General features: G+C 34.2%; 3 protein-coding genes across 3 annotated transcripts; 1 reads left to right on the top strand and 2 right to left on the bottom strand.

The window, feature by feature from the left end:
- Positions 1-1782: 1782 nt before the first annotated feature.
- LOC115997020 lies at positions 1783-4631 on the bottom strand. The gene is made up of 5 exons (XM_031236469.1): positions 4490-4631; positions 3306-3576; positions 2985-3136; positions 2530-2666; positions 1783-2280 (listed from the first exon to the last, which is right to left on the bottom strand). Exons 1-5 carry the CDS (start codon positions 4629-4631, stop codon positions 2113-2115), a joined length of 870 nt encoding a protein of 289 aa, XP_031092329.1. The 3' UTR covers positions 1783-2112.
- A 2534-nt stretch (positions 4632-7165) lies between these two features.
- On the top strand, positions 7166-14480 carry LOC115997213 (V-type proton ATPase catalytic subunit A). The gene is made up of 20 exons (XM_031236723.1): positions 7166-7448; positions 8228-8354; positions 8715-8770; positions 8878-8934; positions 9111-9222; positions 9332-9369; positions 9507-9608; positions 9826-9882; positions 9989-10060; positions 10168-10269; positions 10377-10439; positions 10538-10670; positions 10967-11073; positions 11414-11608; positions 11675-11761; positions 11882-11986; positions 13125-13222; positions 13301-13379; positions 13714-13802; positions 13925-14480. The coding sequence occupies exons 1-20, from the start codon at positions 7371-7373 to the stop codon at positions 14037-14039; spliced, it is 1872 nt and encodes a 623-aa protein (XP_031092583.1). The 5' UTR covers positions 7166-7370; the 3' UTR covers positions 14040-14480.
- An 879-nt stretch (positions 14481-15359) lies between these two features.
- On the bottom strand, positions 15360-17720 carry LOC116033967. The gene is made up of 3 exons (XM_031276525.1): positions 17273-17720; positions 16229-16311; positions 15360-15637 (listed from the first exon to the last, which is right to left on the bottom strand). The coding sequence occupies exons 1-2, from the start codon at positions 17700-17702 to the stop codon at positions 16259-16261; spliced, it is 483 nt and encodes a 160-aa protein (XP_031132385.1). The 5' UTR covers positions 17703-17720; the 3' UTR covers positions 15360-15637; positions 16229-16258.
- Between the last annotated feature and the right edge of the window lie 4865 nt (positions 17721-22585).

Consider the following 22585-nt stretch of genomic DNA (forward strand, 5'->3'; position numbering starts at 1 on the left):
ACATGACTGCTGCCACCATGTGAAACTCGAAACTTTAAAATAGTTCGTATTATGTCAGAACATAACTGTCAACTTCTTTCTAAAATCTTCCACTACTTGGTATTATAATGTGAGGATCATAACGCATCTTTTAAGAAAATTTTTAATTTAAAAATATTGAAGTTTTTATGGTAATTTTATTTGACAAATAGCACACTGGTTTGGAAAAATGTTAAATAAAATAATTTATTTAAGGGTCACACTTGTGTGAGACCGTCTCACGGATTCTTGTTCGTGTGACGGGTCGGGTCGGGCCGGGTCAAAACACCATGCAAATGTCATACTTATATGCTCAAATATAACACTAATTAATAATACAATTTTTGTTACTTATAAGAGAAAAAGTAACACATTTTTCATAGTAAGTAATGTTAACAAGTGCCCCTTACTTACAAGGGCAAATATAATACTTTTGAGGAAAAATGTAATACTTTTAAGTCGAAATGTAAAAGTATTGTATTTTCCCTTAAAAGTATTACATTTACCCTTATAAGTGACAAAAATTGTATTCCTGATTAGTATTATATTTGAGCATATAAGTATAACATTTGCACCTTGACCCGACTCGACCCATGGTGAGACGGTCTCACACAAGTTTTTGCCTTTGTTTATTCCGTATTGTGGTTGGATGTAGTATGGGGTTTAGATCTTAAGCGTGCAAAAATAAAGCAGAAGTAAATCAAGCAATGGTACAAAGAATCCAACCACATCTGGCAGGAGAGATTCTATTGTAGGATAGAATAGCTTAGCTTAGCTAGTAGCCTAGTAGAGTTTAAAGCCAACCCAACTCTCGAGTTGGCAAGCTTAACATTTTCTAATATTAAGGTTTGGTTTAAAAATTCAAAAAAGAAAAATGGCTTTGAAAATTATTTTAATTTCTTTTAGTATTTGGCTATTAACGAAAAATAAAATCAATGAAAAATATTTATTCTGAGCAGTGAAAGATGCTCAATTCTCACTTATTTTAGATTTTTTGATGAATTGTAATTTTCTGTCGTCAGTTGAGATATGTTTTTCATGGGTTGAAGCATAATGATGTATACAAATATGATATATTTATAAGAAAACTTAACTCTATAACTTGACACACACACACAAAATGTAATTAAGTTATATACATTTTTCGTTATGACAAAAGAATCCTGAAAATATGAAATTTGATTCTTATTTCTTAATTGACTTGACCTTCAATTCACCGAACATGAGAATAATTAACTAGACCAGTAGACACTAATGCAATTTTTATTTTTTTTAGTACTACTAACTATACTATAATGTAGTATATTTCATATATATACTTTATCAAATTACTGAAGCACAAGAAGTCAATATCGCCCCACTAGGAATCGAACCCATGATCTCTCATTTGGTGTGTACTGAATATACATCAATTAATCATATATAAAAAATTATGTATTTTCAAATAATGTACTTTATGTATACAGATAATGTACTTTTAATATATTAAAAATGTACTTTTTATTTATGGTTCACACAAATGTGTAGACCATGATCTATGGAATAATGATTGCCCAATATAGTAACACAGAAAACCAAATAATATTTTCATGGGCCTAATGGGTAATGGCCACCTTTTCTTGGCCGCAGAGAAATGGGCAGCACAGATGAAAATCTGAAATCTGGGCTGGCTGGGGAGATTTTTGCAAGCAAAAGATGCACCCTTCAAACTTACCTTACTTTTGAAGTAAGCAAAGGACCATGAAAAAAGTACCGGATACAGGGTTTATCCCAAGCACACCTTTGAATAATGACTGCGAGTATCTCTCGTCACTAAAAAAAAATACAGTATACAGACAGTATGAAATAACAACTTGAAAAATAGAATGGGAGGATTGGCTGGGGCGCATGTTTAATGTTTTACATGTCATGCAAATGCCAGTCTGGAGCTCTAAAACTACACTTACAAAGGACAGAAACAACCAGCACTATACAAATATAGAGTCAATTATTTGAGTAAACACCCCGCGTTGCAAAAAGTATATTCAACATCTTGACGGGGATTCACTTTTGGTGTACAACTATGCATGAAATAATGAACCTGGTTGTGCTCGGCTAGTAGCCCAACCAACTTGATGGTATCGGCTGAAATCTTTGTTTCGCATATGCCAGTATCTCACAGTACTTGACATGATTCAGGCAGTCGCGAAAATCTGTAAAGAGTCTGTCAAACACTCTCCACTGAACTTTGGAAGACCTAGAGTACGGGAAAGGCAAAATGACCTGCCAAAGTATGTGCATTATACAACGCATTTGGATTAGCAGTGAAAGCATGAAATGGCAACAAAACAAGAGAAACAAGCAACATTACGGGACTTGGCTATTGACTATTCTGTTTCCTCCATTTGCCTCTAGTGTCAAAGAACTTGCAGATATTAAAAGGACAAGGACTTTCTGGGGTTCAAGTATTCAAGAATGGCAAAAAAATGTACAGCTAATGATGATTAGGATAATGGTCTGATATTTACTTACGTCTCCCTCTGATGCCAGACGCTTAAGTATGAGAAGTGTTTGTTCATTTTCTTCCATGTTGTCGATCACAGCCAACCAGATTAACGATGCCAGTTCATGCGCCTTATCCCTTGATTTAGCGCATGCAATAAACTGATCTGCCAGAAAGCAAACTAACTCTAAGTAAATTAAGAAGAAATATCAATACAGCACATCTAGAACCATATTTCAGAGTTTCTGTACTATTGAACTTTCGATGTTCCATCAAGGTGACTACTCGTTAGAATATATTTCCACTTTGTCTGATGGGCGGAACACTCTCAAAAAGTTTTCCTCAATTTGTTCCCTTCCCATGGAAGATTAAATAAAGATGGTGTGCATAAAACGAATGAAGAGAAACTTCGGTAGTTGTAGTACCAATGAAATGTTTCTCAGCATACAACAACAAATTCTATTGAGAGTGGTATAAAGGGTACCTATTATAGTCCCATGAAGTATCCCGGATGGAGGAGGCATTTTTGAAATTTCTAGCTGTTCTTTCAGAAACAAATAACTGTGGCCTACAATCTCATCCACTTCATCATCCAAAGAAAACATGTGTTTACTTATGTACAATGCAGCATACCTCCTGAAACGAGGAAATAACACCAGATAGCCAGTCATTCGATTTGTAATGAGAAGACAATCAAGCCCTTTCTAAAAAGAACTAAAAATCCGCTTTGACCTAAATTTCGAAGCAAGAAATATTCTAAGATTGATGTTATCTCGTCATAATCAAAGTATTCATTCCTTAGTACCTTTTGCTCGTCCCCCGAGGGATAGGCCCAGGCCACCGTCTGGCTTGGGCAGCCAAAGGAAAAGTCCTGATTAGAGCAGCATGCCACAAGCATTCTTCTCGGAACAGATTAGCCCATTGTTTCTTAACACAGGATAACTGGCTCCACTTTGTTATGGGTACCCGAATGAAAATCTCTACCAATATATGATCAGGAAGCCTTGCAAAAGGATTATCAGCAGTAGGGAAAGAGGCACCTTTCCCCAGATCTACCATTGGGCTACAGAACAGCACTGCTAAACACATGATCAAGAAAAAGATAGTACACCATACCAATATTAGCCAATCAGCAACATAAATACACAGGGAGTGCCCAACAAGTGAGCAGATAAAAGATTTGTTTGAAATGACATAATATAAAGCGGCCATACTTTGGAATCGTAGAAAACTCTCTCTTAAATCACAACCCATAACCTATGGCATATTACTGCCAGCATCAACAATCAAAGTTGTGCACTGGGTAACCCCGCCCTGTCACCCTAGCCGGGACCGCAAGGGAGTAAACCAATCAGATTGCCCATAGCTGACCAGTAGGCCACTCTCGTTGGAAGTCGAACTTGAAACCTCGTGGTTTACTAAGTCAACAGTCTGAACAACTTGGCTGGGGTTACTTTCGGATCATGATTAGAGTAGCTAATACATCTGGATGAATACATGCAGAGAAATCACAAGATTGTTCTGGGTTTTTTAATCATTTTTCTGTAAGTTCTAAAATCCCCTTCAACACGTGATTGAAAAGTAAGGAGCTCCGGGAGACTTTACTAACGAGAGGAAGTTCAATGAAGAAAACAAAAAACCAGAATGAGCAGAGCATTAAACAACAGATTAAAAGGTCAGAACCTTGTTAATATCATGTAAATTAGAGCAAATTCGCCTCCACCGATAACTAATTCAGGCGAAATGAACCGCCGGAATTACAAGAAACGAAAGCCTAACACAGTACCAGAAGATAAAATAGACATCAAAAGAAATGAACCCGTATGCACAAAAACAGATTAAGAAATCAAACTTCAATGAAATAAATTTCCAAATTGGGAATTGGATGAGAATTCAACGTAAGCTTGGGGAATTCAGAGATTTTACAAGAAAAATATGTGCGTATAATTCTAAAGCTGTAATAATTAAGAAGGGGAGTATAGAGCTCACCCGAACAGTTGGTTTCCCGCAGTCTGAAAATTGGGTTTGAGGGTTGGTCGGAGCGAGAGAAGAGACGAGAAGCCGGCAGCTGCCGCTCAAGGAAAAGAAGTCGGTGTAAGGCTCTTTTCCTTGCTTTATTGCCGTTTGTCATTTTTACTGCTTCCTAGTTTTAATGTTATGCGTTTTTGGCTCCTGAATCGCATTCGATATTCCCCTTCAGCCTGATTCTACATTTCTTACCTCAGTAAAAAATTTTAATGGTTTATGGATTGAAATAGCAGTTAGAGTGCGAAATTAAGAATTGATTTTAGTTTGAAATGACATTTTAGCCTTAATTTTATTTCGAGAAAATGTCAAATTTCTCCTCCAACTTATCTTGAAAAATTAATTAAGTGCCTAAACTTTTTAAATTGCAATTAAACTCATTAACATTTTATTTTTGTGCAATGAATTCTAAAAGCCAATTAATGACATGTGATGCCAGAAGTAACCAGAGAAGAAGCTATGGCACGAAACTCAATCTGTAGTCCGCGAAAGACGTACAAATTTTGCTCGTGGTTGCGACATATTTGACACCGCGGGGGACAAAGCTGTTAGATGAGACCAGATAACCAGAAGTAACCAGACACGAAACTCAATCTGTAGTCCGTGAAATACGTACAAATTTTCTGACAAGGAACCAAACGCGTTTTCAATAGCTTACCAAACCAAACGAGAAGTGGTTCAGCCAACAACGTAACAAGATACATAGCTTCCTCGAAGAGTGACAAAACAAGCATGGACTACTAAGAACGCGGATTGTCCACCATTAGAGCACCCTCAGACGCAGGAGGACACAATGTTCTACCATGCAAAAAATAACCGAAAAATCGATGTCCAAAAATTGAACTGTTCGAATATATCGATTTCGGTTCGATTTTGGTTATTAATGTTAAAAAATCGGTTATTTTGGTTTTTCAAGAGTAAGAAAGGAATAAGAAAAAAAATGTAACCCCATCCCATTTACGTCTTAGTTTTAATCACTTATTGGATGGTATGGCATTTGTAAACCATATATTATAAATATAGTTCATTTATATCTCACTAAACTACTATTGTATGTACTTGAGGACATCAATTTTAGGTATTGGTTTTCCTTTTAATAATTTAGTCTTATAGCATCAAATAAATAAAATAAATTTATCAATTTTACTAAAAAGAATAGTTATATTTAAACCGATCAAAAATTGTCGATTTCGGTTATTTTGGTTATAAATGTTGATCGGTCGGTTATGAAGGCTCAATTAAAATTTTGGTTATTTCGATTATTAATAGAAAATTGACAGATACTCATCCCTAAATCTGACCACCCATAAATGAACCAGTTGCATACACTAGAACAAATAGTTACATGAGGTTAATTTAATAGAGATGAAGTGGTGAGCCAATGTGAGAGAATTGGAGACCAAAACCGGAGGAGACGAGACCTTGGCAGTAACCGTGTGTTCGGAGGAGACATTAGCAATGCTTCCTTGCGTGGTAGGGTGATGAGACGCCATAGCCATGAACGTAACAAGGCAAAACTTATACCAGTGAATGCTGTTACTCCATATAATTATGTTTGAATATGGATATTGATTAGTGAATAATGATACGTACAAAGCTTACAGAACATAAATACACAGAGATAACTACGGAAGTAGAGCTATACAAGAATACAAATTATAGAGTCATAATAAGGACTCCTCTTCCATGGCACTATTTATTAAGATTTTTCATTTGCAAAATAGAAAAAAAAATAAAATTATTACTGCATTATTAATGAGGGATATGACCAACCATAAAAAATCTACCAAAAACTCTATCTCGTAGTAGCAGAAGCGTTGTTATCCTGTTGTGTGTTATCCTGTTGTGTGTTGTCTTGCCTGCCTTTTGAACAAATTATTACTTATACGTGGGAATCAGAACAAATGTAAAAAAGAATAGCATATATCATTTACAAATATTATAATTATAATATATACATAAGGTGTTTATTTTTTTATTTTTTTTTTACATTTATATGATTCCCACGTATAAACAATAATTTATTAGAAAGAATAAATGAAATACTTATTTTATTTTTATATAGAAATTGAGAAAAAACATCAATAAAAGTACTTGAAGGGCTAATGCAAAAATATAAATAATTTAGGAATAAAAAGCACTATAAACATAAAACATAGGAAAAAGTGTCAAATAGGTCACTGAACTTATCGCTTTTGTGCAATTGAGCCATTTAACTTAAAAAGTGTGCAATTCAACCATCAAACAAACAAAATTTGTGCAATTGGACCATTTTTACAAAAGTTTTCTGGTAAAATCCAATTATATTACTAACATATATGTATTAAGAGTGACATTTTCTTCTACCATACTAGTTGGGAGTCAATATTGAAATGTTTTAAACTCAAATTGAATTAAAATTTTTTAGAAAAATGTCCTAATTACACATATTTTACTTATTTGATGGTTGAATTGCACACTTTTTAAGTTCAATGGTCCAATTACACAAAAACAATAAGTTCAGTGACCTATTTGACATTTTTTCATAAAACATATAATTAAGGGGAAAAAAGTATGATTTTCCCAAAACAAAAAACATACTCCGTAGGATATTGTTTTGTATGTCCAAATCCGTCCCTTGGAGACAGGACCTGGGTTAAAAGGTGCTATATCTCTCACTGCTCAGCTTCGTCTTCATTAATCATCTACAATCTCTCTCTGACACTTCGCACACAGTCGACCATCTGAATCTAAATCTAAATTCGCAGTTAACAGGATATTGATCGGCAGGCCTTCACCTTCCGGCGGATCACGGAGTTGTGAGGTTTTACTTTAAGCAATTCGATTACGGTTATCTTTCGTCACAATGCCGTCGTTGTTCGGAGGTCCGCTGACTACTTTCGAGGATTCCGAAAAGGAAAGCGAGTACGGATACGTCCGCAAGGTTCGCCTTCTCGTTTCGATCCGTAGCTCTACTCTTATTTTATTTTTTATCCATTTAATTTTTAATGCTCAGAATAACTGTTTGAATTGCGGATTTCATATTCACGTCTGATCTGAATGGCTGTCTTTTTTCTCTTATTTGCTCACTGTATTTTGTGTAGTTGCTTATGCAATTTGCATTTGAAGTTTTGAATTTACTAGGTTGCTGCTCTGGCTTTCTGATCTGTTGTCTGTAGTAGGAATGAACATAGTTACTTCATTGTGCTACTGTTGATGATTTGTTCGATTGTGATTTTAATATTGATGTTTGGACTATGAAAATATATATCTTTGTTGCTTTTTGTAACGTAGAAATTAAGAAAATTTCAATGCCAAGATGTGACAGCCGTTTGTTTGTTATTTGCCTATGAAGAGATGGACTTACAATTGACCTAATTTCATCTGGAATTATACAAATAACCACTACCTTGTGTTTCATTTGTTAGCTTGCTAATTATGTACTGCTTTTTGTTTTCTTTGATGCTTCAAATGCTTGTGTTTTTTGTTCAAAATAATCTTTCTAAGTTATCTATGTTACTTAGGTATTTATTTATTTTTCTAATACCACTATGCGAATATCATCTTTGCTTCAAAAAGTGTGAAAAATACAAAATTCAATTACTTATACTCAATTCAGAGGGTGATTGAAGATTGCCTACCTAGTGAATCTTTATAGAGTTTAGTTGTTTGGTTTCCTCTATAGTCACCAGCAAAGAATAAGGTTTGTGTCTCCGCATTTAGGTATCTGGTCCAGTTGTTGTTGCCGATGGAATGGCTGGGGCTGCCATGTATGAATTGGTTCGTGTTGGACATGACAACCTTATCGGGGAGATCATTCGGCTGGAAGGAGATTCTGCTACAATTCAGGGTACATTTCTCCATATACTGTCCTTCTCTGTTCATGATGCATTCTCCTCTGCAGATTCATGCTATGCTTATTGTTTGTTTTTTTCTCCCTCTCCTTGTATGCGCTCTCTTTCAAAAGCAGGGACATGAATAAAATATTTCAGAATTAAGTGCAAGAAATCAAATTCTCAGTTTTGATTGAAAATTGGCATGTCTTACTAAAATAGAAAATTTACTGCTTTTATTTCCTAGTTAGAGTTCCCTGAAGAAATTTTAATGAAGAAACAAGAACTAGTAATGAGTTTTGGTGATAATATTTTGGAATACTGGATCTCACAAGCATTTTGAAAGATTCTCAATAATTATCTGCTTTTATATGCAGTTTATGAAGAAACAGCTGGCCTGATGGTTAATGATCCTGTTCTTCGTACTCGTAAGGTGTAAATGTACTTCTCTTCTTTTGATTTGTCTTTACCTTTTGAGGTGTGGATATGTAATTTGAGTTTTGAACTTTTAGTTTGACATTTTTGTCTTTGAAATTAAAGCCTTTGTCAGTGGAGCTTGGTCCTGGAATATTGGGGAACATATTTGATGGTATTCAGGTTCATAACCTTCTGTTCTCTTCTTTATTATTATTTTTATTTTTTTTTAAATTTTATTTAACTTGTCTGAATATGAGGGTTATCATGCACTTGTGGTTATGTTTCACTTGTATCTTCTATTAGTGAAGCAACTTCCTGATTGTAGTCCTTCTCCTTTGTTTGGATACTCAATGCAGAGGCCATTGAAGACAATTGCTATAAAATCTGGTGATGTCTATATTCCCCGTGGTGTATCTGTTCCAGCCCTTGACAAAGACATTCTTTGGGAATTTCAGCCTAAGAAAATAGGTAGTGTAGAATATTTCAGTGTAGCCATTCATCCTGTACTTGAGAGATGTTTGTTTGCTCTGTTGTTTTTTCATATATGACTTGGTTTGTTATGCTATTCTTGTTTTAGGTGAGGGAGACCTCTTGACAGGTGGGGACCTCTATGCGGTAAGCTTGATGTAACACAATTTTTCTTGTTTATAGAAATTTGAAAATGGTTTTGTGAAATCATTTTCCTGTATTTGTCACCCATTTTCCCTTTTCAGTTTACAGTTCTTTGCATTGATCATCCTTTTTTTTTTCAGACTGTCAATGAAAACAGTTTAATGCAACACCATGTTGCACTTCCTCCAGATGCCATGGGAAAGATTACTTACATTGCACCAGCTGGTCAATATTCTCTGAAGGTTTGTCTTGAATTTGTACTGTTTTGACATGGTATTCCTCTTGTAAATTTATTAGTATGGGATATTAGCAGATGCATTCTGTATGTTGCATGTTTGTTAATTAAATGATTCTGCTTAGTGCTGCCCTAGTTACCAAAACACCCCTACCACTCGTAAAATAAATTCTCCACAAAGGATACATGTATATTATGTGATTTCATGCATCGTTTTTTTGCAGGATACTGTTCTTGAGCTTGAGTTTCAAGGTGTTAAAAAGCAATATACTATGCTTCAGGTTATTAACTTTCTTGGGTTCTAAATTTTCTATAGATATTAGTTTCATGCTGAGCTATTAGAACAGTTTCAAGATGAATCTCACATTAATATTGACATATTTCTAGACTTGGCCTGTGCGTACACCCAGGCCTGTTGCAGCTAAGCTAGCTGCTGACACCCCTCTGCTTACTGGACAGGTAACCGATGTCTCTAGTAATTAATCCCTTCATTTAGTTTTATACTTTACAGTTGATACCACTTATCATATTGAGAGTTTATGTTACTATGCTTTCTTTAATATCAGCGTGTTCTTGATGCCCTATTCCCTTCGGTACTTGGTGGTACTTGTGCAATACCTGGTGCATTTGGCTGTGGGAAGACAGTGATTAGTCAAGCCCTTTCCAAGGTGAGCCTTAATTGATTGATTTAAATGTGGACTGTTTCTTGCTCATGCCTTTATGCTTCTTTAGCTACATTCTTATTTGAATGGTTTGTGTCAATATATGAGTGCAGTACTCGAACTCGGACACTGTCGTGTATGTTGGTTGTGGTGAAAGAGGAAATGAAATGGCAGAGGTATACAATTTTTGCTGAAGCTCTTAGTTTTTACTTGCACCAGTCTGTTTCCTCTCTTTCTCTTACATGATTTCTTTAACCTAAATGCTTAATTTTAGGTGCTCATGGATTTCCCTCAACTTACAATGACACTGCCTGATGGCCGTGAGGAGTCTGTCATGAAGCGCACTACACTTGTTGCTAATACTTCTAATATGCCCGTGGCTGCTCGTGAGGCTTCCATTTATACAGGTGGATTTAGTTACTTACCCTTATAATATGCCCTTGGCTAAGTTCCTTTGCTAGAAGTTCTGTTTTCTTTATTCATCATCTACAATATGGCACTTGCTTTTCTATTTTGTATTACTACTGCAGTCCAGTATGGCTAAATCAGATAGGCCTTTTTTGTTACTCATCTATCTGTACTTGGGTTGCACTACCCTGGTGCTTTGAATATGATTACTTTTCGAAAAATGTACGGAGTATATGAAATAGAAAGTTATCCTTTTAGGTACTAATTAGCAGCGTTGTGTTCAATGTTGTTCCAGGGATTACTATAGCTGAATATTTCAGAGACATGGGGTATAATGTGAGTATGATGGCAGATTCTACTTCTCGCTGGGCAGAAGCATTGCGTGAAATTTCTGGAAGACTGGTGAGTCCAATATTAGTTTTGTAAAATATATTAAGTGGCTATTGTTTTATCAAAGCACTCTGTGCAAATTCAGAGGCTCATTCATCAATTTACTGATCCAGTCTTTCAATAGTTTTGTGAGCAATCATATAGGTGTTGATGGTTGACCTTTGCCGAAAAGTTAAACTAGCCACTGAAACTAGCCCTAATAAAGCATAGAAGAAAATTATACATATTAGGGTTTCCATAAACTTTGGGGCATTGCCTATAGGTGATTACGAAGAATTTTATGATAAATACTAAATAGAGATTTATGCCTAATTAAGCTTCTCTTGAAACATACCTTGTGCTTCTTATTCAGGCTGAGATGCCGGCAGATAGTGGTTACCCTGCTTATCTGGCAGCACGTCTTGCATCTTTCTATGAGCGTGCTGGTAAAGTTAAATGTCTTGGTGGACCTGAAAGATCTGGGAGTGTCACAATTGTTGGTGCAGTTTCTCCCCCTGGAGGAGATTTCTCAGATCCTGTTACATCTGCAACCCTTGGTATTGTTCAGGTAAATATAAACAATGCCATCTATTTTTAGGGGGCAAAATAGGGATTTCTGACATGTACTTTTCAGGTTTTTTGGGGTCTGGACAAGAAATTGGCACAAAGAAAGCATTTTCCTTCTGTAAATTGGCTGATTTCCTACTCAAAGTACTCAGGGGTGCGTTTTCTATTTGCTTTTAACATATGCATAATTTCAGTAAAATCTAAACTAGCCTTTTCCTTGGATCATTATGCTTATTGAGAAAGCATTGCACTATGTTTGTTAAAACTTGCCCAGGCACTGGAGTCCTTCTATGAAAAGTTTGATCCTGATTTCATTAACATAAGAACAAAAGCTCGAGAGGTTCTGCAGAGGGAAGATGACCTAAATGAAATTGTGCAAGTACGTACTTTTACTAATTTCTTGTCATCCATTTTGCTTCATCTTTTGAAACTTCTAGGAATATAAGATGATACTGAGTTTATCATGTTAATCACAAAATCAGAAGAATATTGAAGTGTTGCTGATCTCTTTTATTCGTTGTAGTGGAATATCTTAACACTATTATTAGTTTGACATTAATTCATTAAATTTTGAATTCATTCTGCCTTTGGTTCCTCAAAGTATAGCGGTACTTCCACTTAATGAGTGTGTTTGGCAACCATGATAAGCTAGCTTATAGATTATGAGAAGCTAACTTTTGGCTTTTAGAGCCATTTGCTAAGCAAGTTTTTCAAAAAATTTCAGTTACCCTTAAGTTTTTGTACAAATGACATTTTATTTGTCATCCCATTTCCACCACTACAGGTTACAGCTATCTTTATATTTTGATCTCTTTTTTTTTTTTTTGTTTTCCTATTTTATCTTTTTCAAGCGAAATTATACTATTGAAAATAAAAATAATTATAATAAGAGTGTGTGATCTACAAGATTGTAGATACATATTTCTTTGAGAATTTTAGATTATTAGATGAACTTGTTGCAAAGTAGTATGCTTTTAGAAGAGCGGGAGGTGGAGTTTCCAAGTATCAAAATATTCAGCTATGGAGATTTGAGAGATTTAGGAATAAAATGACAAAAACACAGTCCAAAATCCAAATTTTGTTTTATTTAAATTTTCTGTCCAAATTCAGTGGTAGGTCCAAAAGGTGTCCAAACCATTACAGTTGAGAGATTTGTCCGACTTTGACTCCAAAAGGCTAAAAGAGGATTTATCAATATAATTGACAAAAAGTGTTTCTCTGCAGGTTTTTTTTTTTTTTTTTTCATGTTCATAAATGCTTCCCCTTTTATTTCTTTAATCTTTACTCTTGTATAAATTAATGTAGAGAAAATAGCTTCCCCTCCCTCTCTGATATTTTTTAAGGCACATCACAATCGCATTCTGGTAACACCATCAATCTGTTTCTTTGTAAAGTTTCTCTTCACAGGATCTAGTATTGTTGCCCCTTCCCTCTCCACCACCCAAAGGGGGAATAACAGGGTGAAATGAAACAGAGTAATGAACCAAAACTTAATGTGGCTATTTTTCTCATGGCAGCTTGTTGGAAAGGATGCTTTAGCTGAAAGCGATAAAATTACCCTTGAAACTGCCAAGCTGCTGAGGGAAGACTACCTTGCTCAAAATGCTTTTACACCGTGAGTCCCTATTATAGTATGTGGTGCTTTTACTTCAAGAGTTGATGTAGTCACCTAATTGTTGTTTTTTGGTGACAGATATGATAAATTCTGCCCCTTCTACAAGTCTGTTTGGATGTTGCGCAACATTATACACTTCTACAACTTGGCAAATCAGGTACAGACACTATTTTCAATTACATTTCTTCTTCTTGGGCAGTTGGTGGGTTGTACACTTGTACTGTTGAAGACAATTCAGAAGAGTTCATCTTCACTACTGCTTGAGGACATATTTTTTGTGCAGCAAATGAACCTCTTTTTAACCTTAGGGAATAGCCAGCTAGATATACAAAAAGGTTATCCTTTGTGCAACTAAAGTCTTGAGTTTGATTAATAATCTATTCTTAGACGTGCAATTTTCTGACTCTAATTGGTGAATTTTTATTGTTTTCAAGAGAAATCAGTAAACTGTTAGTTTTGACCCTTAACATTTGGCATGGTCTTTTGCACAGGCTGTCGAGCGAGGAGCTGGTATGGATGGTCAAAAGATCACTTATAGTTTGATTAAGCACCGCCTTGGAGATCTGTTCTACCGTTTGGTGTAAGTAAAATATCTCAGCCAATGGCGTGACCTCGACTAAATTACACCCCAAAGCTACACATTTGTCCCTATCAGTATCTGGTCACAATCACCTACCTATTTTCTATTTCGTGATTGTGCAGGTCTCAAAAATTTGAGGACCCTGCTGAAGGAGAAGATGTCTTGGTGGCCAAATTCAAAAAGCTTCACGATGATTTGATTGCTGGCTTCCGTAACCTTGAAGATGAAACTCGATGAATGACATGTGACACCCACATATTCGGATCATTGGGGTCTATACATGAAGCAAAAGTGAGTTTTTTTCTTGTATTATTGCATCAATCAGGTTTGGGATTTCGATGCATGCCTCTGGTCCATAATCCTGGTAGAACAGGAGAATTAAGACACGAAAGAAGAAGAATCAGTGCTTGTTTGGCAGTTCTACATTTTGTGTTAGCTTTTTCTGTATGTAGCTTGATGAGTCCACTTTTTTGCCGTTAATTAAAAGAAATAAGAGGTGCCACCTAGGTATATTTATTTATTTTTTGTATTTGCTTGTCTTCACAATTCATCACCGGCTCTTAAAGATTTCAACTGTAATTGTTATTTTCTTATCCCTGTCCTAATAATTCGTGTATTACAACTTGAAATTCACTACGGGTTCCCTTTTGTTTATCAGATTCATCTATTATTGTGGAATGTGTTTTGTATTTTTATTTATCTATTGTTCTCTGATGTCTTGTCCCATGCTTACTTTCAAAATTGAGAAGGAGCAAAGGGAAATAAAATTTTGTTAATGTTATATTATTGACTAAATTTTTTATTATCCCAAAAGGAAGAAAAAAAAATATGTACTTGATTAATTGGTTATGAGATGGTTGGAGTAGGAGCATTATTGTGTGGATCATGATCCACATTGTTATATAGATCATAAATAAAAAATACATTATTTCTGTATATAAAATACATCATTTGAATATTAAAAATACATTATTTTGTATATTATCAAATAATATAATTTTAATATATTAAAAATGTATTTTATATTTAGAAAAAAAATACATTATTTTGTAATGTATATTTAGTACATAAATAATGTATTTCTTTTATGATTCATATGATTCACACAGCAGTATATGAACCATGATCCACATAATAATTTGCCATTAGGACAAATTCATTTTTCTACATTGTTCTTGCGGGAAATTGCAATAAATTTGTTTGTCACATAAAATGAATCCTTATGACATGATTTTATTTTCTCGAATGAACTTCAATTTCTACAGTTGATTTATATATCGAATTATCGATCGATATTTATCTCCTATTTACACTTGATTTAAGTAAGGATACTAATGATTAGCTTTTTTCAACCAAAAAAAAAAAAGGAAAAAAAAAGTACGAATTAGACCTCCGAAAATCAAATAACACATGCTTGGGAGGTTAGAATGCCACTGCTAGTTTTATTTGCCATCGATATTTATACGAGGTCGGATCAGCATTTTGCCTGCAGCAATGCTGATCAAAATATAACACTTTATTCTGGTCTAATACAATTGTAGACAGTAAAACCATAAATACATAGAACAACAATTAAATAACCAGAGTAAATAATTTATTTTAATGTCATGTTATATCATGGGGAATTTAATAATTCTACAGAAGGAATTTAACCAGAAAATTAAATAATTACAATGTTATAAAGAAAGGGGAAAGACAGTAAAGTTGGATGAACAATACAAAGCCACCATGGCTAATTGGCTATAGCAGTTGGTATATTTACAGGTGTATCTTCCATCGTGAAACAGAGCCCTCCAAGCGAAGCATAAATGTACAGTCGGCTTATACCAGCAGTCCTAATAAAATAACATTAGGGGATATTTTTAGTTTATTTTCCAAATAAAGAAGCAACATCACCAAAGCAAACTAATGGAAAGAATTCAAAAATCAAGCAATTGTGATTTGTGTAAGTATTGTCAATCTCAGGGGGGGCTTGGTTCAACAAAACATGGGAGATGACAGGGTAGGGGATAAAGAGGATATAATGACTTTAGCCATTATTAAAAGATTTGAATATGATAATACAGTAACAAAAACTTACAAAAGTAGATTAACAAACAAGTTAACTGAAATCAAATAAGATAATAGTGCACAAAACAATGAACCAAAAGGCCCCTCAAATCCTCAATTCTTTGAATTGAGTTTTTGTAAAGAAACCATACTATAATGATCTAATAAATGGATGCCTACACTATAGTGTGCTTGTGCTAATAACAAAAAATGGGGTACTTGTGGGGAGTATGAAATTCAGAAACACCCATTTGTGATTTGTAGCACATGAAATGAAATTATACAATCTCCAACACAACTAAAAGAACCAGTCAGCATAATTTGTAAGTAAAGTGGGAATCAAGTTGGCTACAAGTAAAAATCAAAATTTAACTCACCTTAGACAACAATTAAGTCAAAGCTAAGGTCTATCCTTCTTCTTCCTCATCCTTAGAGGTGCTTTTGGGGTCAGCATTTGTTTCTGTTCAATAAAACCAAGCAACAGTAAGTTTATTAACAAACCAATGTGCTAATTTGACTATTCCTAAATCATAATTCATGTAGGATCAAAAGCATTCAGTGGAAACTGTGATTGCTCTTCTCATCACTCGCAAACACAACATGACAAAAACAGGATATCAGTCAATTACTTTTAGGTACAGTAGAAAATACTCGAACCATGAATATAGAACTTGATCTTGCACTCTTGCAGCCAAATGCTTGCAGATAACTTTTCAAAACAAGGCAACGGCAATGCAAGAGAAATACTTATGACATTAATTTTATTTTATTTTTTTTAAAAAAAGGGGACTTGTCTATAAACAGTGTGCATATTCATGCCAGACCAAAATCATTACCAGGAAAATATCAGACAGTGATAACTGTGATTGCTCGTTCTCATTATCCACTGACATCATTCAGAAGAAATTAAAATGTACAACCTCCCCACAGAATAAAACAGACAGGGATAACTGTAAATTAGAAAGAAGAAAACATAAAACCTCTAGAAATTTATTTTTTCATACCAAAAAAAAATATGAACACATTATGATCTTTGACACCAATTTTTTCTTCAAAAACAATCCTGACATCAAAATTTACAACCTTTAAAAGATAAAGTAGAAAATTCCAAATCCTACGAGCTTTCAAATCACAATTAGCTTATGAACAAAACATTAAGGTAAATAGACCCCGCACATGGCTCTGAAATTGCTAATAATCAACGCCAAGAGAAGCTATGTGATGGTGGTGCGCACAAAATCATAATTTGCGTTCACTTCTCCTCGATGACACATACAAGCATGCAAGCTAACGTGCTCGTATACATAAACGCAAGCATAATTCTTAATTCCTATGACACAATCATTTACCTAATTAAATGACTAGAATGGCACCAAAACTTATAACAACAGATAACGTTTAGGTAAGAGATATGTATATACCGTCTACAAAAAAAGAGGACGACGGCCAGCCACGATCAGTGGTGAGGGCCATAACCTCTTCTTCGGAAAGCGAATTGGACAGCTTATGAACAAGGTCGGCAATACCGTACGAGCCGCGACGCGGCGGAACCCAATAAGATGCACCGGGAACAAACGGGAGCCAATCGGGAGCGGATCGGCGGACTATGATCCGGTGGATGGCGTCCTCGATTCGCTGCACCGCCACTGCCTCCGCCTCGGAGACGTCGCCGGACGCATTCTTAACGGAGCTGTCGGGATGGCTCGAAACGCTCCGCGAGGACGTCAAACGAATTGAATCAACGACCGCCGATGACGAAGATTTGGCGCCGGGAGGGAGAAAGGACGCGCCGGTTGTGGTTGCGCAATTCGATCGGATGAGATTTAGGGTTTGTGAGATGGAACGGGCCATGGAAAAATGGAGATGAAGGTGATTCTCGACCTGTACATATAGGGATAATACAGGTAGCTTCTGGGGATTGGTGGGCCCGGAAGCGGACCCCACCGAGTCAAAAAGGATAGCAAATTGGTAACCTTTACGTATCCCAAATATAAACAAATTAGTCAAAAGTGATGGATCATAATTTTCATTTCATATTAAAACATCTTGTGGACTGTTTATATAGAATATTATATGAGAATGAGATTTATTAAGTGGAATCCAGTGAGGTAAAAAGGATAATAAATTGTTATGCATATATGGATATCAAATATAAACAAAGGATAATAATTATTATGCATATATGGTAATATGGATATCAAATATAAACAAATTAGTCAAGAAGTGACTAAGTGAATGGATCATAAATCTCGTATTAAAAGATCTTGTGGGTGGTTTAGGAGCGCTATTATGGTGTATTGAAATTTCATATTGTAGTCACACTATAATTTATTCTCCATCTTCCTATTTTATTACGAATATTACCATTTATTATTCAACTCTTGTATCCCTATAAATAGTTCATTCATTTATACTGTATAAGATTATGGTATTCAATAACAATTTATACTATCTATTAATCTTTCGATTTAATTGATTTTTTTTTATGTTTCTTTTTTCCTATTTTTCCTTTTAAGTATGGTAATTTTTACTTTTTTTTATAATGTCTTTGAGCATGATGGTATGTAGCTATAACATCTATTTTTCCTTTGCTTAATTATTATTTTATTTCCTTAATCTATTGGACTTTTATATATATATATATATATATATATATATATAGTTTTGATTTGAAATTATACTATTTTAACATAGGCCTGTTTGGTAAATAATCAGCCTATCAGTCAATTTTGGCTTATTTGATCACTACTAATTGTTTGGTTAATAAGCTTTTTGTAACTCTAAAATACTAAAATTCAAAAAGCTACTCAAAGTAGCTTTTTCAATTAGCTTTTTGACCAAAAAAATTATACCAAACAGCTATCAGCAAACAGCTAACCCAATCAGCCAACTTTTTACAATCAATTAATGTTATTAACAAATCATACCTTCTAACCCAAACAGCCAGCCCAATCGGCCAACAGTCATTTACCAAACAGGACCATAGAGTTGTTAACGAAAAAAAGTCACTTGCACGTGCGAATAGACTTTCAATTTGTGAAACTATGGGCTCTGCTACAACTATCCGCGGTTGGCACACTGAATCAAGTAATTGTTTGTTGTCCATGTTCTACTTCTCTTCAAATTGCAACTCTTATCTACATATAATTATCTTCTTCAATTACATTCACTAATCATCAGTGTTGCATATTTTGAGGGTGATGGATACACCTGAAGATCACTCCCAACCAAAAATATCTTTTCTTTTTCTTGCACACAAAATTTTAATCCCCTAAGACCCCACGTCCCAACCCAACAGGATAACTGATGAGTAAATTATAGTGATTCAATGGCCTATTAGGTGTAAGAACTAGTGTATAGTATCCACAAAGAGCCTACCACACGTTGAGTGTTACTCTCACACTGCGCATGTTACTATGTTAGGGTTCAATGTTGTATCATTGCTCATAATCTACCACCTATGAACTAATTAAATTAACTGCCTGGGTGGGCATCTTTTCTTTCTCTTGTTGTCATGGAATGGGTGATTGAATGAGTAGAATATAATTATTGTACTTGAGGATTCAATTATTATCAACATCCTCTCGGTCACACATACGATATTCCTAGTGTGCTATTTACTTCTCATGTCATATAATCATGTGTGGTTCGCGAGTTTCTCTCATCATTCAAAAAATGATATTTTTCTAAATTAATAAAACATGAATTTATCATCACTCTTTATGCATCATTTTACCAAGTCTTGTTTATAATTTATTGGTCAAATCAACTCTATATTATTTGCTTCTTTCTTTCTTTCTTTCTTCTTTTCAAAAAAATTATTCTTGGACTAGATTGTCATGTGTGGGCCTGTAGCGGGCCAAAAACTGGACCTTGGAACAACTGTGGACGGGCTAAGTTTAGATTATACCAAGCCCAATCCCATTAATGATTTCAATTCAAACAACAAAACTAGCTAGTGTGACAGTGTGAAATCCACATAGGGAGGGTGAAAGGACAGTTGGGTTAGTTAAAAAGGACAGTTTGGCAACCTTTGATTTTCATTATCATGTGTTAGGTGACACATTGGGTGGTGCCAAATTGCCAAACAACCAAATTACTTCATTACAAATGTTTTATGTCAATTTTTCACCACCCCATTTGTGTATGCTTCCTTGCCCCTCTCAAATTCTCCAAAGGATGTCCTCACTTCCTATCAATATACTAAAACTTCTATGTATTTCAACTCATGCGTGCACTGCTCTAACTTCATTTGCTACAAACCTAATATTGTCTTGACATGAACTTGTTTTATGTGTCACTGCTCTTCGTATTTAAGATTCATGAGAATTTAATATTGTCTTGTCGGGAACTTGTTTTATGTGTCATTGCTCTTCGTATTTAAGATTTATGGAAATTCAATATTGTCTTGTCGGGGACTTATTTTATGTGTCACTGCTCTTCGTATTTGAAATTCATGGGAACTTAATATTGTCTTGACGGAAACTTGTTTAAGTTGTTTTATGTGTCACTGCTCTTTATATTTGGGATTCATGGGAACCGCTTGTCTCTTCAATGACTTAATGCTCTTTGTATTTGGGATTCATGGGAACCGCTGGTCTCTTTAATGACTCAATACTTGATATTTGTTATACAGATATTAGTATAATTGCATAATAATAATTACCTAATAATTATTATGGTAATTAAGTTAAACATAGGTAGTTGGATTAATTTTTATATTAATTACAATTAATTTTTTTTCTCTTTTTTCCCATATTTATTTTAGTAATAATATAATTACATAAATCATATTACATATCTATTTTTTAAGACGATTGCAGATAAATGAGTTATATATTGTTCAATTAATTGAGTGATACTTTTACATTAATTTTTTAATCAAATAAATGTACACTTTCAAATATTAGAATTGTAGTACGAATTAAAATTTTATTACCATATTTTTCAATATTCCGCAAATCCTAATAGTATATGAGTTTTTTGGGCAGGAAGTTAAAATGAATGATTTTATTTTTATTATATTAATAGTATAAATTTCAACCAAATATCTTATTTACATATATGTGGAATTGAACACATATGGTTGAACAACATCATGAAGACATCAACTAAAGGCTGCAGTTGCAATGACACTAAATGAGAAGAAGACAAAGGTGTATTCCAATTCAAGGATGCAAGATTATATAGTATGTATTGGGATGCAAGATTAACTATTATTATTATTATTATTATTATTATTATTATTATTATTAAGGAGTATTATATAGGTTTATGATTTTGCTGAACTGTACTCCAAATTATATGACGCGCCTCAAGTTCATGAGAAAGTAATCGAGTCAATCTAACTTCAATACTCAACACCAAACTGTGCAATTCTATACATAAAGAGCTCAACTCAAATCCAACACTCAATATTTGTGACAAGAATTAAACTTATCGTACCGTTGGAAGTAAGCCGTCTTAAATGAGGGGTATTATTGTAATTTATTATTTGTTGGGTTGGCAGCAGATTTGGTAGCTTAGTAGTATGAGTATATATTCCATGCTGATTTCTTTAGTTAGATCCATCAGATTCTTTCATGTAACACCTAGCTAGCTCTTCCCATGTTTTAAGCCGGGTGTAATGAGTGATGAATATGTGATATGTATATGGTGAACAACTGCTTAATGCTCTGTTAGTCTTCACGTGCCAACACTATATTTTATTCTATTATTTAAATTTAAAATACATAATTGCTATTTTGAAAGTTAACATTTTTTATTTTTTTTTATACTATTTATTCCGTTACAACTAACTTCCAAATTACTAAAATTCTACTATTCTAAAAAAAAATAAAAATACTAAAAGTTCTACAAATTATATTCAACCAACCAAATAATGAAATTTGAATTCATATTTTAATTTATTCTCATATTATTTTTCTAGTGTTGAATTATAATTATTTTCTCCTAATTCCCTCATTAAACCCAAATGCGTCATAATACAAAAAAGTATTAACCTTAACCTGACTAATGATATCTTAGAAACAAAAACTCTTCTAGAGTTCAAATAGATTATTTTGTTAATAATATGGAGAATAAAACTTCAATGTACAACAATAAACATTGTAAATACTCTACATAGTAGCAAGTGTAACTTGTAAGTAACAAAAAACATACGCATAAGAAGTTGAAAACTCTACTAGCTAGACCTAATAGTAGTATAATTACACTCTTGGTTGAAGGAATTTCAATTTCTTGAGCCTTCACTAGGATTTTAAATTTCATATTTATTAGGAAGAAAGATTGGGGTGAGGTGGTGGGTGTTAGATTTTTTGTGCCAAATAGGAGAGAGAATGGAAAGGTGAGGAAGAAAATGAAAAAAAAAAAAACAAAAGAAAGAAAAACATTGATAATGTTACCATTTACGCGTCTATCGGGCACATGTAATGCACGTGCCCACTACATGCAATTGGTGTGTGAAACATGCACTAATCGAGTTTTTTTTACTCTCCCATGTGGGCTTTTAAAAAAAAAAAGAAAAAAAAACCCTTAATTGCAATGCATACTTTTACATTTTCTCTTATCTATCTACTCTCTCACTTTCACAATTCCACCATCCGAAAATCCACCAAAAACCCAAGAAACCTTGGGAAGGAAATTTGATGCTAAGTACATGTATAATCTACAACTTCAAAACTTTTTTGTGTAGAAAGGAAGAAAATTAAGTGGTTCACATGCACCATCGAACT

The sequence above is a fragment of the Ipomoea triloba genome, chromosome 11 (genome assembly GCF_003576645.1).
Source record: "Ipomoea triloba cultivar NCNSP0323 chromosome 11, ASM357664v1".
NCBI lineage: Eukaryota > Viridiplantae > Streptophyta > Magnoliopsida > Solanales > Convolvulaceae > Ipomoea > Ipomoea triloba.

What these genes read in the sequence shown, in the direction of transcription:
- LOC115997213 (XM_031236723.1), top strand. Translation starts at nt 7,371, where the DNA reads ATGCCGTCGTTGTTCGGAGGTCCGCTGACTACTTTCGAGGATTCCGAA. An exon ending in AGATTCTGCTACAATTCAGG is followed by an intron (nt 8,355 to 8,714) that starts GTACATTTCTCC and finishes TTTTATATGCAG; the next exon opens with TTTATGAAGAAACAGCTGGC. An exon ending in GAGGAAATGAAATGGCAGAG is followed by an intron (nt 10,440 to 10,537) that starts GTATACAATTTT and finishes GCTTAATTTTAG; the next exon opens with GTGCTCATGGATTTCCCTCA.
- LOC116033967 (XM_031276525.1), bottom strand. Translation starts at nt 17,702, where the DNA reads ATGGCCCGTTCCATCTCACAAACCCTAAATCTCATCCGATCGAATTGC. An exon ending in GTCCTCTTTTTTTGTAGACG is followed by an intron (nt 16,312 to 17,272) that starts GTATATACATAT and finishes TTTATTGAACAG; the next exon opens with AAACAAATGCTGACCCCAAA.
- LOC115997020 (XM_031236469.1), bottom strand. Translation starts at nt 4,631, where the DNA reads ATGACAAACGGCAATAAAGCAAGGAAAAGAGCCTTACACCGACTTCTT. An exon ending in CCTCGGGGGACGAGCAAAAG is followed by an intron (nt 3,137 to 3,305) that starts GTACTAAGGAAT and finishes TCCTCGTTTCAG; the next exon opens with GAGGTATGCTGCATTGTACA. An exon ending in GTCTGGCATCAGAGGGAGAC is followed by an intron (nt 2,281 to 2,529) that starts GTAAGTAAATAT and finishes ATACTTTGGCAG; the next exon opens with GTCATTTTGCCTTTCCCGTA.